Here is a 17,954-nt window from a genome sequence, read left to right as displayed (position 1 = left end):
AAGCTACTCCATGGATAAGTATATAACATCTGCTTACCACTACTTTCCGATTCATTGTCGCTGTAGTCATCGGAATCGGATTCGCCGGCCATTGAGGAAGTGCGTCCGCCGGCCGAAGTGGATGACTGCTGGTCAAAGTCCATGTCCACGTCCAGGAACTCGCTATCTGGGGGCATTGGTCCCGGATTGATGCCCAGTTCAATGCACTTCTTGAAGTGGGTCTTCGATTGCATGTGCTTGGTCAGATTGCCCTTGGTCTTGAAACTGTGAGAGATCAACAGCAGATGTTAAGTTGTACTGCAAACTTGAGTCGAAATGACTATATTACTAACCTGAAGTTGCAGTGGCTGCAGGTAAACGGCCTCACATCCGTGTGCGTGCGTATATGCTTCTTCAGCATGGATGGCTTCTTGCAGCGAATGCCGCACTCGGAGCAAACATACCGACCTCTTCCTCTGCCGCGTATGTACGTGTAGTCCTCGTGCGACTCATAGCCACCCACCAGCGGCTGTCCCGACGGACTCGTCTCCAGCTTCTTGGCCTGCGCCTCCTCGTTCGCCTTGGCCGCCACATTCGCCTCGCTGAGGGCGGCCACTGTGACCGTGGGCGGCGTCTTCACGGGTCCCCGATAGAAGGCACTGCCACTGGTCGTCGTCGATGTGGAGCACACTGTCTGCTGTGAGGCCACCAGATTGTAGCTTAGTTTTCCCAAACCAGCCATTGCGGTGGAGCTACCATTTCCAAGCATCCGTTGACGTGAGTCATAGAGGGCCATCACCTGCTTCAGTTTGAATCCGAGCGGATGTGGCTGATTCTCCTCGCACACCTGCCACACACTGTACATCGACAGTTTGTGCATGCCGGCCACATACGATGGTTGCGGACAGTTCACCGTACAGTAGAACATCTTGGTGCTGCACTTGAGACCCAAATAGGTGTACGCATGTCCATTGAGATAGAGTTGCACACAGGATTTCGAGGGCCTGGGAGTTTCCGGCGAGATCAGTGGTAGTGTGTTGGCCGTGGGTGTTATGCCATGATGGCGTTTGGGTGTAAAGGTTCCCGGTTTCAGTGGCAAACTAGTGGGTCGCAGGAACTTGGACTTGGCCGATCCCGACGAGGAACTGGCCACCTCCTCGGTGGCACTGCCATTGGGAGTCTCCACATGGAGCGGTTGCAAGGGCACCTCCTGCTGTTTGCCAGCCACAACGCTGTCCAGATTGAAGTGACGCACTTCGGCTTCCGCCGTCTTCACATTGTCGGCCATGCGTAGAAAGTTGAATGGAGCCTTCTTCGCCGTCTCCTTGCTGTTCCATTGCAGCGCCTGTCGCTGGGCAGGCGTTGGTGGCTGCCGGCTGAACTCGCTGGGCAGATTCTGAACCCCACCAAATGGCGACAGGGCCTTCAGTTCGCCCACTCCAGCTGCAGCTCCGCCCAGCAAAAGTGGACTGGGTTGCTTGCGATTCGGACTACGTCCTCGACTCGCCGGCATGGGCAACTGCAATTGCTGTGGCGGCGGCGGCAACAGTGGCATTTGTGGCGTCAAACTTCCTGGCCCCGGCATTCCAGGCACATGAGGTATTGGCGTGACGGGCGTGGCATTTTTATCACCGCCACCGCTCATGGGTGGCAAGGTCAGCGGATTGAAGGCAGTTATCGAGTTGATGGGCGGAAACTGAAAGTGCTGGGGGCCAGTGCTTACGCCGAGCAGTCCACTGCCACTGACCAGTGCCATCAGCTTGCGTTCCTTGCTCGAAGGTCCTGCCTCGCTGTTGTTGTTGTTGTTGTTGGCCTTCACGGAGACATCCTGGAAGCTGCCGCCGGACAGCAACGGCGTTCGTATCATCTTGGGACTGTTGTCCATGTCCGGGCACTCCGAAATGGGTATCATGCTGCCGCCCGACGAAGTGAACCGGCGAAGGCGCTCCTCCTTGCTGGACTGCAACTCGGACACACCATTGTTGTTGAAGGAGAAATTGAAGTTTGACGTGACGGAGGCGGAGGCGGCTACAACCTGATCGCTGGTCTTCACACGCTTTGCCGGCTGAGCCTCAATGTCGCGCAAGGCAAACTGTCGATCCTCGTGCATTTTGGTTATGACCACCGCATCCTGCGGCTTGCGCGGTGCACTCTGTCGCGAATAATCGACCAGGGGAGTTTTGCCCAGCAGAGGACCTGGCGACGGCAGTGGTGCATCCACAAAGCGCAGTGCTTCAATCTGAGGAGCAGGAGCAGTAGCAGTAGCAGGAGCATTAGCCGATGCAGTTGCTGAAACAGTTGCCGAGGGAACTGTTACCGTAGATGTCCTTGCCGGCGTTTGTGCTGCACTGAGACGACTCAATACCAGAGTGCTCCTCTTGGTCTTCAACTGCGACCACGCCAGCTTGGCCAGTGACAGTGGATTCTTCGAGTTGGCCATGTGACTCTTCAGCTCCGGCAGACTGAGCGAGATCGAATTGGAGCGGAAGGGCGACGAAGCGGGACTCATGGGCGCACTGGAGCTGGCATCCTGGCAGTAGGTGCTGTTGTGCAGCTTCAGTTCGTCCGCACTGCGGAACTCGTTGGCACAGATGGGGCACGAGTAGACGGCATCATCGCCCTCGCCAATTGGCACCGCCAATCCTCGAGCATTAAGCAGTAGATTCTTGATGATCGAGTTGTTCACCTGGGCCGGAGGTGCGGCAGTTTTGGCGCTGCTCGATGGATTCACTGAGGTCGCCGGTGTCGATGCCACAGAGCTGATGGGCAGAGAACTCACAGGCACTGTGACCAAAGTGGGTTTCGGCTTCGCTGACAGGTTCAATGGCATCACATGAACTGCGGCCGCGGGTTGCTCCACTTTAGGCACTGGCGTAGCGGGATCCTGGCGGTATTGCATCGTTTGCATGGGCAGCGGAGAGGGCGGGGGCGGCAGTTGTTGCTGCTGTTTCACAGGCGTTGTTGCTACTGTTGCTGGCTTATAAGTGTTCCTTTTAGCCAGGCCATTTGGTGGTTCCAGTTGCTGTTGTTGCTGCTGCTGCTGCTGCTGCTGCTGACTCTCCTGCTGCTGTTGCATGTACGTATAGTAGTTCTGCTGCTCGAGTTGTTGCTGCTGCATTAACTGCTGCTGTTGCTGCTGGAGTTGCTGTTGTTGCTGCTGTTGTTGCTGCTGCTTCTGGACTATAGCCTGTGCCAAATTCACTTTAGTCTCGCGCTCTGGCATCTGTGCATTGGTAGTATGACTGTTGTTTGCATGCATTGCCGCCGTGTTGCTGCTGCCGTGTTGCGTTGCACTGTTGCTGTTGGCATTGTTGAAGCTGCGGGAACGACTGAGCTGCTTGGGGTATTTCTTTTGCAGCAGTATCTCCTTGTTCTCCACAATGGCTTCATTCTGAGAGATCAACTTGGATATGTGCTCCTGCACTTTGGCCACATTCTGAAAGGATTGAATCCAAAGTTAGAAATCAAATGAGGAAAGTAGCTAGCCAAAACACTCACCACTTGCATGCCGCCACTGGAGCTGGCAAAACTGCTGAGATTTGCATTGGGTGTGGGAGTGGCAGGTGCTGCACTTGCTACACTGGAAACCTGGCTGTTGGCTCGCACCAGCTGTGAATAATAATAATAAAAAATAAATAAATTACTTTAAATATTTCCTATAAAAAAATGAAACCTCTTTGACCAACCTGTTGAGGCGGCAGATTTGTAGGCTGTTGCATGGAAGGTGGCGCCTTCACCAAAGGTGAGTGTTGCTGCTGCTGCTGATGTTGCTGCTGCTGTTGCTGCTGCTGCTGCGCCAGGTGGATTTGTTGCAGATGAAATTGCTGAATAACCAAGGCTTGCTGGTGAATGGCCGCAGCGGCAGCATCTTGGTTGTAATAAGGCGGCTGCCCTCCCAGGTAATAAACCGATCCGGGTGGCACTGGCATGGCGGCCAGCAGCGATTGCTGCGCAAGCAGGGATTGCTGCTGCTGCATCTGCAACTGGATCTGATGCGAGTTGATGTGGTGCTTCATCTTCATCTGCGTGCTGGGCGAAAGTGTGGGATGCGCCAGCGATGGCTGTTGCACCAATGGCAGTTGAATGGATAGCTTCTGCTGGACCATTTGATGCTGCTGCTGTTGCTGTTGCTGCTGTTGCTGTTGCTGCTGTTGAAGCTGCAACTGTTGCTGTTGCTGAAGCTGAAGCTGCTGCTGCTGCTCCTTGCTGCTACCCGGTGCATAGAGCGAGGCATTGTGGAACTTGGGCTTGTATGGCTTGTAGTCAATCGACGGGCGATGCTGGGCAGTGGCCGAGTGCAGATTATCCGCGGTGGTGGGTGGCAAAGTACCGGCAGCCGGTGAGCCCAGCGGCAATTGTTGCAAGTGCTGCGGCAGCGGCGGCTGTTGCAAGTAGGCACTCTTGGCCGCCGACAGCGTGGATGGTGAGGGTGTGGGCGAACTCATGGGCTCATCGTAAGGCGAACCAGCGCGACTTGGCTGCAAGTAAATCAAGGTATTAGCTACAGTTCTATCATACAGTTTGCTAGGGTTATCCCACTACATCAACTTACCAACTCCGAACTACTGTTGCTCAGTTCGGCGTCCTGATCGGATAGTCCATCATCTGCATCCGCTGGCACCTCCAAACCCCGAACTCGGGCTACATGCGATCTGGAGCGGCGATGTTTGTACAAATTGCTCTTTGTCTTGAACGCAATGCCGCAGGTGTCGCATGGATAGGGTCGCTCGTTGGTGTGCGCACGTATGTGCTTCTCCAGCACCGAGGGCTTGGCACACAGCAGATTGCAGTATGGGCAGACATAGCGTCCGGACTTTTCGCCTGCAGGATTCGCTACTGCTGCCACTCCTGGACTCCCCGTTGTTGTTGGCTGTGTCATTTGCTGATGCTGGGCAAATGTTGCCGGTGACAGTGTTGCATTTGCTGCATAGTTGCTAATGCTGTTGCTGTTGCTGTTGCTGGTCGTGTTGCCGTTGCTATTGCTATTACTGAGTGGCGTTCGCGTTCTGGCCGCTGCCTTGTAGCCACTATTGCTGATGATGCTCTCCTCATGACCAATGGCATTGACATGATTGCTATTTACAAAATTGGCACTGAATTCATGTGTTGCTGTTGCATTTGCTATTGCTGGCAGCGGTTGCGGCTGATGTTGCTGCTGCTGCTGCTGCTGCTGCTGCTGCTGCTGCACTTGCTGTTGCTGGGTCATCAGATGGTGGTGACCATTGGCCAGCGGCATCATCATCGGCGGCGGTGGTGGTGATAGCGAACTGTTCGAGGACAGCGATGTGGTGCGGATGGCATCATGTGCACCACAGCTACCGTTCGTTGTCGAGTGGCTGCTCTCCACTTCGGTGGTGCTGGCCAAACGTTTGAACTTCTTGTGCAGATAGCGTGAAATATTTGACCAATCCCCCAGCGGAGCCTCATCGGTGGCGTTGGCGGTGGCGTTGGCGGTGGCGGGTGTGGGTGTGGCATTTACGCTGGCTTGGCTGCTAATGTTGCTCATCGTATTAACCACATTGGCTGGAGCCACTGGCTCCTGGTTGCTGCTGACTGCTGCCATCTGTTGTAGCGTCATTTTGCTATCACTTAGACTTGCTTTATCTCTACACTTAAATTCATAATTATTCTCACTAATACTATTATCACTGTGGTGGTTGTTGTTGTTGTTGTTGTTGTTATTTGTTTTATTATTATTATTGTTGTTGTTATTGTTGTTGTTGTTGTTGCTGACGATGTGGTTGCTGTTGTCAGCAGTCGACAACTCGCTTAGTTTATCTCGTGTACTTGTACTGGGTTTGCTGTTGCTGTTGGTGTTGCTATTGCTATTGCCACCAGCAACATCTGTGGTTGCTGCTACTGCTGCTGCTGCTGCTTTGGAGGTTGTTAATGTTGCAACTGCTGGTGTTGCTGTTGCTGATGTTGCTTCTGTTGCATCGGCTGCTGCTGCTGCTGCTGTTGCTGCTGCTGCTCTGTTAGCTTTGTTTGTTGCTCGCTGAGTGACTGTGGTTGCAGTTGCAGTTTCCCGATATGTCTGCTTCTTGGTTGTTGATGTTGTTGCTGCTGTTGTGGTTGCTGCTGTTGCTGTTGCTGCTGCTGCCGCCGCTGCTGCTGCTGCTGCTGTGGCACGTCGCGTATTGTTCACTTTATTGGTCTTGTACTGTTTGCCTGCGGTTTTGTAATGCTTGGCCGTTGTGGTTGTTGCATTTTCCATATTATTATCGAATTTATTACCCTGTGACGTATTTGCAGCGGGCTCATCTATAGCGAAAAAGAGAGAAAATAAATCCAAATTAATTCAATGTATACCGCATAATTTAATTTAAGTGCCAATGCTAATTGATACATCCATGATAATCCCATTTATATATTGGTTTCCCTGCTCAATGCACGGTTTAATATTTTAAACGATTAACTGGTAATTGGTAACATTGCGAATGACCGACAAAAGTCACCTGTTTTGCTTCTGACCAAGAACTTGTCTGTGTTTCCAATCCAATGAAATATTTACTTTCAGCTTATACACGCTTTGTATTAACTTTCAACTATTAGACCCTCCGGCTAGAAATACTTTTGAATAATTGAAGTGCACTTGCTGTTTGCGTTTGGGTTTCCCAAGACTTGATTCGCTTTCTGGCCCCTTAGTAATCTTTTTTTTATTTCCAGCCACACTATCAGCACTAATTGGGGCTTAATCTTATCGCCGGGTAGCTGCGAATTCCACATACTGAGCACGCTAATTCGAGGCGATCAATCCACCAAGTGAATCACAAATTGGCAAATTCCAGTGCACTATTGAAAATCAATTTCCCAGCCTGCGAACGTGTCAACATCGATAAAGAGCACAGTGGCAGAAATACACATATGTATTTGTACGGATGTATAATTTTGCCGTGTTTCTTTTTCTTTTTTATCAACTTTCTATTTTGAATTCCCAATTTAGCCAGGGTTCACTTCAGGCCCCACCTGCTTGCAAAGCCAGGCAGGCGACCAAAAAGCACGAAAATCCAAGAAATGTGACAAGTGAAGTCTAATGACTGGTGTCACTGGCGTGTCGTTTGTTGTTGGGGGCTCCCTTATCACAGCTCATGCACACATGTGTGACAACAGTACGTATCAGTACTGTAAAGCTGCTAACTGGAGATTACAAGTGGGATTATAAATAATGTTGCCAAATATTAAGAGAAAACTTCATAACAGAACATTTAGTACTACGTTTTTTGATCAAATATTTTAAAATATATAATTTTTATTTCATCTAATAAAAGGAAATGACTTATTAACATTTATCTATTTTATCAGAAACATAAGAAAATAAGAGTAATACCATATATTTTTTCCAGAAACATGTAACTTTTAATTTTAAATAGAAAAATCCAAACGGACCCATGAATCTTAAACGTTCTTCACAAACGTTTGATAAGAGTTTATAAGAGTTTGATAAGAGTTTATTATTGTTGGTGCACTCTTAACTGCTGCTATTATTGTGAGCCCCACTGTCCGTCCGCATACACGTATTATATGACTCGCTCGTCGGGCGATTAGTAAGCTGGGGCAGTTCTCAAATCACAATCGCACACAGACCGACGAGCAACGACCGTCGACCGACGACCGACAGACTGAACAAAACTCACTGGCAACCGAGTTGGGTCGCGTTAATTGACTCGACTGCGACTGTTTAGCATTCAGCGTTATTATTATACACATTATACGGCATTATGCGATCGCAGCGACGACTCTCGTCGCTTCCCAATGTTTACTCAGTTCGTTATCAGCACGGCTATAAGGCTTTCAAGCCGTGCGACCGCAAAAAAAGAATTGCCTAAAAGTTCCATTGATAATGCCAAGCTCTATATACTATGTGTGTGAGTGTGTGTGTGTGAGTGTGTGTATATGACCGGTAGGTATTTTTGGGAATGTGTGTTTACCAGATACATTATCAGTTATCAGTGGGGTCTATCGTACGCCTGAGTCAGAAACAAAGCCCCCGATAAGCGATCCCCGTTGTAACCCAAGTGATTGGCAATTTGCTAGACTGCAGACGCGTTGACGTCAGTTATCCGATATTTATTTCAATACATGGCTGTCAGATTGTCAACTTGTTGGGCAATTAAGTGACATTCGCTGGTGATTAGCTGCTCGGGGATCCAAATCCTAATTACATAATCACGAGTAGGAAATATAGTACACATGTGTATGTACTCAACTTATTAATAAACGAGTGAGTAGGTCAATTACAAGGCGCCAACTGCGCCACAATTGAAATATGTTTAGCGATTATAAGGAATGTGAGTGCTGTTTGCTGCTAATAAAAACAAAAGCGGAAAAACGAAAATAAACAATTCGGGCAAAGTCCAATAAACTAAACCTACGCAGTCAAAACAAAGGTTAAGCTAGAGATTTGAAGACAAAGTTCTGTGAATTGAAATGCTTTCAAAAACAACAAAGTCAAAACTATCGAAGTTTAACTGTATTTAATCACCAAGTAAACTGAACTATAAAGCATAGACTTACGAAACGTAAGCCACCAAGAGTCACAACAATATAATAAAGTCAAGCGGGAATAAAGCAGATAACCTAATCACAAGGAGGCGCTTATAAAAACCCCAGCAATAAAAACCAGAATACTCATATTCCAGATACAAAAAGTACATAAAGCGCAAAGTGCAGTGTGACGTTTAAAGATTCTGACTTTACACCATCATTGTTGGCCACGTAAATCGATTTGCCACAGCTATCAAGTAAATATTAATATGACATTTTCGTTATCACGAATTTTTGTTTAACGATCTTGGGGATCTAATTACGCCTGCTTGCCAGCATTTTGAGGCGTGAAAACGGCAAGTAAACGTGAAACACATGGGAACGTTTTTATACATATATACAAACTGGAACTGCATTTGCATTGGCATTTTCATTTGCATGCACTTTTTTATTGAGCCACGAGAAAAACAATTGCCCTGTACAAAGTGCAATAAATATAGCGCTATGGCAAATAATCAGACACTAGAACAATACACTAGAACAAAGTATTTGCCTAAATATTTTGTTATATATTATTATACTTTTAATTAAAAAAAATTATTTATTTTAAATGTATGTTTAGATTTTTGGTTTATATATAGAGAAAGCCGAAAATTTAAAAAATCTGAGATTTTAATATTGATATTTATTTTGTTGTGTAGAAAGACCTGCTTGTCAGTTGATAAATTGACGCAAATATTGGGCACACGCTATCGCCTACGTCACAAATGCATTTGGCGATTAAAGAAAATAATAAAATAAAACAAGAATACAAATATAAAAACACTGACACTAGCACAGCGAAATAATGCAAAATATAAAAAATACAACGAGGTGCGGCAACGGCGCCACAAAGTCCACACATCTGTATGACGGTCAGTCTGTCACTCTGCCATTCGGTCATTCCCTCAGTCGTCCATTCCCTCATTGCGCCACGATGATGACGACGACGTCATCGCAGTGCAATAAGCACTGAGCACTCGCCCACTTAGCAATTGTTTATAATTTATTAGCGAGCAGCGTTTTACAGCGATGGCGAAAAAAAAAACATAGTACGTCAAGTTAGCGGAAAAGATTCCGAAATTCCAGCGAACAACGAAACGCCCGATAAAAAGCGTTGAAAACAGTCAAACGGTAAAGAGAAACATACCCAAGCTTAATTGTGACCACACGCATCATTTCTCAGTCTGTCCCGCTTATTTGCATGGTAGTTGGTGTTTTTGTTGCTTATGGGCGAAACGCAAAAATTGAAAATGCACGGCGAGAAAAAAGGATCGCGGCGCGCGAAAATCCGAGAAATCGAAAGAGGCGACAACCGACCGACGCGCTGAAACTTTTAAAATGATTTAAGGCAACTAGACGAGGCGACCAGCGAAATTCATTCAGAGTGTGTTGTGTTTCAGACGGCTTTTTGTTGTGTGTGTGCGAAAAGAAAACGAAGAAGCGACCGAACAGGGCAAAAACAACTAGTAAGAAGTCTAAAGTCGACCTGCTCGACTACGGTATACCCGGTAAAAAATGTAGGATCTCACAAAAATATGATCCAGTTATTCATCTGAAACCATCATTTGGGCCATCTATATCTTAAATATATATCCGATTGGGAAAAAAAATGTATTTAAAAGACATAAAAAGTAGCTGTAGTTGGTTAAGAAGAGAATCGATTGACCTTTGTTGACTTTAAAGCAGATTTTTACCAAAATCGAGATATTTTATTTATCCTGAGTACCTACGACTATTTACATATTCCCTGTTTATGATATATAGGAAGAATGGTAAAAAACTTTACTTTCCAGGTGTTCGGTATACCCCTGATTTGATTGGGTTATTGGGTATTAAAAATACGCGACGTCAGCGCAGGCATCAGAAAAAAGTACAATAATCAAATAATTGCGGCTACCTCGTCGTCACCCCCCACACACAAACACACACACACACATAATTTCTCCACTCACACGCATTTGCAATTGTCAATCAAAAGTAAGCACAGGGTCTCTGCTTCTTCTTATTTAGCTTTTGATTTTGCGGCAGCCACTGAGAAATGATCAAATCAAGCAAAAATTAAGAAGAAAAAAAAAATTTTGAAAACAAAACCAACAACAGGTGACGCGAAGTACGAAGCGAAATGAAACGAAACGAATCGGAATAAAATGAAATGAAAGACTGTCGCCAGCCAGTCAGACGTTGTTGTTTTTTGTTGTTTTGTTCCCCTATTGTTGATTACGTACGCCACACACACTTACACACACATGCACGTAAAACACGCGTACACACACAGACAAACAGTCAACCACATTCCCCCGCACAAATATGCGAAATTTTGCTGACTAAGGAAGGTCTGGGGAGCACCAGGCAGAAAAAAGCAAAAAGCTGAAAAAAAAGCAAAAGCACACCGCGATAACAACAAAAGCATTTTAAAGCGTAGAAGCACAAAACGAACCAACGGAAAAAGTGATAATAAAATAATAATTGCTACAGCGCAGACCGATCGCGAGAGAGAGAGAGAGAGAGAGAGGCCAGGCCAGAGTTGCCATAATAGCTGAGAGAAACCCCCATCGCCAGCCCCATCCCCCCTCCCACTCAATCAGATCAGCACGATTTGCCTTTAATGTTACCAATTCAGATATTTTATAGCCGTAAATTCGTACAAATAAAAATAAAGTTTATCAACATTTCTATTAATCGAACCTAACTGACTGGAAGTGGCGCTAAGCGAGAATATTTCGTCCAAAAAATTTACATATATCAGTCAGTATGCAAGTTCAAAGTTTGAACGAATATTTAAATGCAACAGAGCGTATGAGTGATAAACTTTCAATCCGGATGCTTTTTTTTAAAAGCTAGTAAAAGTAAGATTTTTAATATTTCTAAAAAGTTATGCAAGTACTTACGTAAGTAGATACATTTAATTAAGGCAAAAGTGAAAAAAAGCTTATTTTCTTAGCTAGTTTCTTTTTAGATTTAGATTATATTTGGAAGCTAAAGCTGTCAACACTGTTTGCCATGTGGCGTCGAAGCCCCACAGCCAGAGCTCTCCCTCTCGCAAACATGACTAAGCCAAACAACTTGACAACACTGTCGGGGGAATTGTTGCTGCTTTTGAGTCAATTCATAAGAAACGAGGAAACCCGCCGCCATGTCGTTGTTGCTGCCGTATTATATACATGCAAATGTGGATGTGTATGTACATTGGCATGAGCATGAATCAAGTTAAAAATTTTAATAATTTTGCCCGATGTTGTGGCTGAAAACGAGTTTAGCTTGTTGAACTTTTGTGTGTGTGTGTGCAGCTACTTGTTTTCTTCATCTTCTTCTTCTTGCTTGGACACTGCGATAATATAGTACACCCATACAGATGCAAAAATGAAGAGCTTGATAAGCGCTGTATGCGCCATATGTCTTTCTTTTTGAAGGGGAGGGGGAGGGGTGCCTGTGACGTTCCCGTGTCTCATTGTTATTGTTGTTGCCCACTCAGCCGTGGTGAAGTGTTATAGGAAATCAAATTAAGGCGATTACAGAGCGGGTACACGCGTTCTCAAAAAGAAAAAGAGAAGAGGATCGCTCTCAAGACATGAGATACGGATTTTGATGACTGCTTGAATACCCTACAGGTAAGAGATACACTACTTTGCTGATAATATCGATCGAAGGATCGCAGAAAGCTATGTTTCTAAATATTTTTAATATTTAAAAAAAAAAATTATTTTTAATATTGATCTATAGGATTAGCAATTATTATAGGACGAACAGATCTTAAAATTTTTTTCCGAAATTAAATAAACTTTCTATTATTGAAGTATTTTTTTTATTTTATAACCCATGCTTAGTAATATACCCCCCGGCACCGCGAATTTTCCAACAATTGATAAGGCTAGGACAAAGAAATTAAGCTTTTGTGCAGAACTTTGGCATTTGCTGATAAGTTTGAAAGCAATTTGAGCCAAGTCAGTAAACAGTTAAATTTATTTATTTACCTAAAAGGGGTTTCCAAAGCAGAATATTAATATAAACAAAAACAGCGCCAAACTACTGTTGATAAATTACGGAAAATTGCGAAAACATTTCAGTAGAAGTGGTCTGACGTTGGTCCTTGACTAATCAGAGGTTCTTTTCATGGAATAGATTTCCCTTTCGAGGGCTTATCAACTGACAGGGTGCGGATTCTGTTGTCAAGACTAAAGGGTCAAGGTACGGATTCCGCTCTTGATAAGTAGATAAGATATATTCTTAGAATAACTATGAAATTTTGGGAATAAGTGTCTTTGCAGGAGATCCAATTCGTTTATCTGCCACTAAATGAGTAAGCATTATTAGGGGAAATTTGGCATACAACAAAAATTCTCGCCATATTATACACTTTTTGCATTAGCACGGAAATTCCCAAATTTGTTTGACGTCAGCAGAAGAAATATTGTAAAATTTCTCGAGAGGAAAATCATGTTCAGTTTGTGCCTAGATTTTCCGATTGCCAAGGTTCCCTGGTTTACATATAAGTATGTGAAATCTGTATAAACAAATTGATTTTTGGCATAGCGAAACAAAACAGAATCGAAATTCTGTTTAGCACTTATTCAAGCTTTAAAATACAGATTTATGGATTTTTGGTATGCGCCGTTGGTTCTCAAATATTTATGACTGCAATCGGACTTTGAAATCGAGCAAAACCAAATTAAAGATTAAATTAATAAGGTGTATTCAGAGCAAAATGCGACCAATTATTTAACGGTTAAAAATCGATTGTTTATAAATAGATTAAAGTCTTCTCGGAATCTGAAAAATTGTTCAATATTTTTATAATTTCCAAATAACTTAGAATTTATTTGCCAAAATTATTTATGATTATTGCACGGACGAAATATCACTTTCGGGCGTTATAACCGTAAATATAAAATGAGTTCAAAGTAAAAATCAAAGTATTTCTTCCTCATTCCGCAATTTGTGTAAATGAGCAAGAGCTTTATAAATATAGGAACTCATGGCAAAAGAGTGTTAAATAATTGCCAGGCTAACAATTTTTTGTTTACACACAGAGTAAAACAACGGAAGATCGAGGAAAGCAGACAAAAATCGTTCGATAATTTTTGTTTATTTTTATTTTCCACTGTCTTTGACTTTTGACTTTGCTATTCTGGCTGATAGAATTTGATTTTCTCGATTTTCTTGATTTTCCATTTTGTTTTGGTGCCGCCGCCTCGCTAGAAATTTATTTTTAAATGCTGCAACTACGTAAGACGACATTCAAGTGTTTTATTTTAGACAGTAGACGGTATAGAGCCAAGTTGTCGGCTATATATACACACACATCTGCGTCCCTACATATATTTGCTTAAATATTTTTAGTTGCTTCTATTGGCCTTTTGCGTTAGCACATTTTTGTTAAAAATGATCTTTTTGTATTTGCTTTATGACAGCCAAATGGAAATCTCGAATCAATTCGATTATGCAATGCTGCGCAGCGCTATAACGATCATAATATAATTTCAACCCCATCAAATGAATCTTTAGACATTCTTGGTATTTCGAATTTTATGGCGCCGTAAAAGCAAAAATTAATGAGAGTTTTTCGCTCTAATGTCACGTTATTTTTGGAGGGCTAATCAAGCCAAAACAAACGGCTTGGGGAAAGAATCTCTAAATCGTGCATTCGAGTGCAAACAAAAAAATGTTTCCGAGCGCCAAGCCATCAAAATTATTTTTCACAAATCGTGTGCGTTGTTCTTTCTTAATTTTGTTTTATTTTTTTCTTTTTTTTTCTGCTTGTCTTGGCGTTTTGGCATTTGAAGGACGGAAATACGTTGGCGGCGTCGTGAATTTTTGCATATTAGCAAAAAGTGAGAAAAAGAAATAACCATAAATAAATACAAAAATTTGATAAATTCAAAGACGCTTACGTAGGCAACTCATGGGGCTATATAATGGGATTGATTCGATTCGATTCGAAACGACCCGATGATTGCAAAGGCATGCGCAATGGGCGGGAAAAAAAATGGTAACCGATTTCAGAGGCCCGGACCCAAAGTATCTGTATCTGTATATCTGTAGCTGTGGCTGCGGAGTATCTGTTGCTGTGTTGTCAAGGTCATGACTGCTCTTTAGGGGTTGCCCAGCCGATAAACATGTGTCGTCATTCCCCGGGCAGGGCATTCCTCAAAACTCACGCAAACTCAGCCGCACACACAAGCACACAACACAGCATTAAGGCGGAACGTATTATAACTGTTGCATGTTTAATTGTTCGCAAAACACTTGAGAGCAGGCCTAAGACCCTGGGACATATGTACAGTGGCTCCTCGGTATTGGGAATAGCCAACTACTGCATTATAAAATTTACAATCAAAGTTTGGGTGGATTTTTATTTGGAAACATTCTATTGAATTTTAATATTTTTGTTTATTCTATGTATACTTGAAGAAAAATTGTAGTTATCAGCTTCTTTAATTCTAACTTAACTAGTAAGTAATAATCTAAATTCAGTGTTTAAAAACCTTTTTGAAACTTTTCTATCTACGGAGAAAAGTATGATATCAAAGAAGAAATGTGTGAACTTCTGGAGTTGTTACAAATATAAAATCTAGAAGGTTCCACTGTTCCACAAGGGGAATAGCGATTCCATCTGAACGCCCCGTGGTGTAGCCTTAAGTGGATTTCCACCTTAGTTGCTTTTGTGTTAATTTTGTTGCTGCTTGCACGTTGCACATTTATAGCCTGCGCTGTTGTTGTTGCTGCTGGCGTGTCAATGACGTTGCAAGCCTTTTGTTTGTCTTTTTACCTAGCCAGGTATCCTGGCGCCGGCTTAATTTACGGAAAAGGTAAAAGGTAAGGAGCGCAGGTAAAACGCCTTTAAGTAGTTCAAGTCCAATCACCATGCCCTCTCGCTCTCACAAGCACACCTATACCCATACTAACGCAGAGCTTATCCACTCACCCACTATTGTTGTTGTTGTATTACTAACACTAATCTGATTTTGCGGCCCGGCCGCGGGGTTGCCCAGAGTTTAGTGTTGTTTTTTTTTCTCTGTTGCTTCTTCTATTGTATTCTCGAGAGGGGATCTCTCTTCGACTTTTGTTTATTTTGAATTTTCACAGTTTTTCTTGGAATTCCTTGCACTCTCTTACTCACTCGCACGCACTTAATCACACGTTCTTCTCTCCTTTTTTTATATTTTGGATAGAGAGACTTTGAATTTTGCACTTTGATTTTCGTGTATTTTCGCTTTGCACTGCAACTAATTAGCATATTATGACATTCATTTTGCTGTAACCTTTCCTCTTCGTTTCTCTTTTGCACACTTTTTCGCGCTATGATCTAATTTGATTAATACAAAACTTGTTGTTGGCGGCTGCACTCGCACTTCTCGCCCACACACTATTATATATTACGTATACGTATAGGCGCGTATGTTCCGTTCTTTTGTGGTTTCTTTTTTGTTTATGTTGCGTTGTTTATGCCGACTAATTCGAATTCATCGTCGTCGAAACAAAACAGCCACGCCGCACCGAAACAAGCGAAACGTCCGAACAGCCGAAACAACCACACCGAACGACGAAGATCGAAGAATGGCGGGCCTCGACTCGAGGCTCGAGTTTTTTTTTGACGCCGGCAGCGACGCGAGCAGCGCAGCAGGCAGCGACGCTTAACCCTTAGGCGCCCGGGAGAATAGTGTTTCGATAATAAATACTTCATTTAAAATCATTTTAATGGATCGAATAACGCTCTTCTAGGATTTAAAAATAAATGTTTTTTTGCAATCTTTCTTACATTAAACATTCATGTGATAAACTGTTTGCTTCGGCTTTTGTTTTTGCCAGAAATTATCTTATTATCACTTTGATAGGGCTACTGAACTCTATTTGTTGTGGTTGCTTAAAAATAAAAGTTTACTTACCTAAAGCTTTTTAGTTATCATTTAGCAAATACCAGCTTAGTTATTTTCCTTTTTAGTAAAGACAAATGATGAAAAAATGTTTTTTTATTTGAGTTACTTATCTTGGTTAATACTTTGTACACTTATAGCTGCTGTTGGTTAAGTATAGGTTAATAGAATCGATCAACTGTTCCTCGCAGCCAATGTGTGTTTGGGCAAATATGTATTGCTGTGTTTATTTTCGCACTACACAAAAAAACACAATTTATTCTATTAATCAGATGTTCAGCTTGTCAAATAGAATATACTATTATTTTTATGTTGTTGCATCATTTAACAGTGGGTTAATTTAACCGCACAATGGGTGAACCGCCCCTGTGCGAATGATTAACAATAACCGGCAAGAACAAGAACAACAAGCAGGGAAGCAGAACATAACAAGAACAACAAGTGAACTGGCGTCGCCAAGTCGTCACTAAGTCTGTGTGCTTGTGTGTGTGAGTGAGCGACTGTTGCGTCTGTGAGTGTTCTTATGGCCTGCCATCTCTATCTCTTTCCGGCTAACGTGATTTTTGTAGACATATGGCGCTGTTGCGCTCTCTTTCCACGAATGAGCAAAATCACTTTCCTCTTACATCTCTCCATCTCTTTAGCCGCTTCTTTTCTTAGTACCCTGTACTCGAACAGTATCTTAGAACATGAGCAGTTGTGTAGATAGATAAAGTTTCCTTGATTGGAACTTCCACAATTTAAAGTTTCTATGAGTCGAACTGGTTTTGACCCATACGCAAAAAAAAAAGTTTTTTTGTGGCAGAATGTATTTTTATTTATAGATTCGAATGTATATTAGAAAACTAGCCAATAACAAAAAAACAGTTTAAAAAACTGTATTTAATAAATAAAAGCGGCATTCTGAATTAAAACAAATCATTTTAAATAAAGCAACATGGCGTATGAGTGATAAATCATTAAGACAATGCGCAGAGACCCTTAAACGGTTTTTCACAAACATTTTTTTTCTGGTATGCCCCAAAAGGGATTAATAAATATGCTTGTTAATCATCTTGACCTTTTTAATGTATTTAATAAAGGGTATCTCAAAGTCGAATGCCCCAATTGGAGCGTTCTTTCTGGTTTCTGTCGTATTTCGCTGCGTATTTTTCTGCCGCGAGGGAAGCCCGCCCGCAAAATGTGCCATTGTTATTGTTGTACATACTTGCTTTTGTCGAATATAAAACAAAAAACAAAAAGAAGAAGAAGAAGATGAACGCGTAAAGTGAGCGCCGCCGTGTTCTTGGCTTATTAGATCAATTGGTTTTGCACTTTTTGCTGTTGTGCTGCCACTTTGTTGGGTTTATTTATAAATTTATTCTATTTCCCCCGCTGTGCGCCATTTTCAGCGTACAGTTTTTGTTTGCTAATTTGTAGCTAAAGTTTGTTTTTGGGTTGAGCAATTGCAAAAGTTGCGGGACCTAATTGATTTAAGCTTTTAGGTGTCCCAATAAATTCCAAACTTATTAATTTGTTTTTCATAGTTTTGTAGCTAAAGAACTTTAGGTTTTGAAACATCTTTCAGAATATTTTGTA

General features: G+C 43.0%; 1 protein-coding gene across 3 annotated transcripts in view; it reads right to left on the bottom strand.

Moving 5' to 3' along the window:
• LOC108144351 overlaps positions 1–17,954 on the bottom strand; it is a 46,608-nt gene that overhangs the window by 3,252 nt on the left and 25,402 nt on the right. Inside the window, exons 1-6 of one of the 3 annotated variants that reach the window (XM_017269101.2) lie at positions 15,428–16,058; positions 4,532–6,240; positions 3,666–4,457; positions 3,478–3,588; positions 333–3,415; positions 38–264 (exon numbers count right to left, since the gene is read on the bottom strand). In XM_017269101.2, coding sequence (XP_017124590.1) covers positions 38–264; positions 333–3,415; positions 3,478–3,588; positions 3,666–4,457; positions 4,532–6,193 — 5,875 coding nt within the window. In that variant the 5' untranslated portion in view covers positions 6,194–6,240; positions 15,428–16,058. Of the gene's footprint in view, positions 1–37; positions 265–332; positions 3,416–3,477; positions 3,589–3,665; positions 4,458–4,531; positions 6,241–9,652; positions 9,837–15,427; positions 16,059–17,954 lie in introns of those variants that run through there. The other 2 variants (XM_041707643.1, XM_017269100.2) reach the window with 2 other exon arrangements.

The sequence above is a fragment of the Drosophila elegans genome, unplaced genomic scaffold (genome assembly GCF_018152505.1).
Source record: "Drosophila elegans isolate 14027-0461.03 unplaced genomic scaffold, ASM1815250v1 contig_183, whole genome shotgun sequence".
Classification (NCBI taxonomy): Eukaryota; Metazoa; Arthropoda; class Insecta; order Diptera; family Drosophilidae; genus Drosophila; species Drosophila elegans.
The sequence above is the reverse complement of the archived record's forward strand: the minus strand, read 5'-3'. Positions and strand labels throughout refer to the sequence as shown.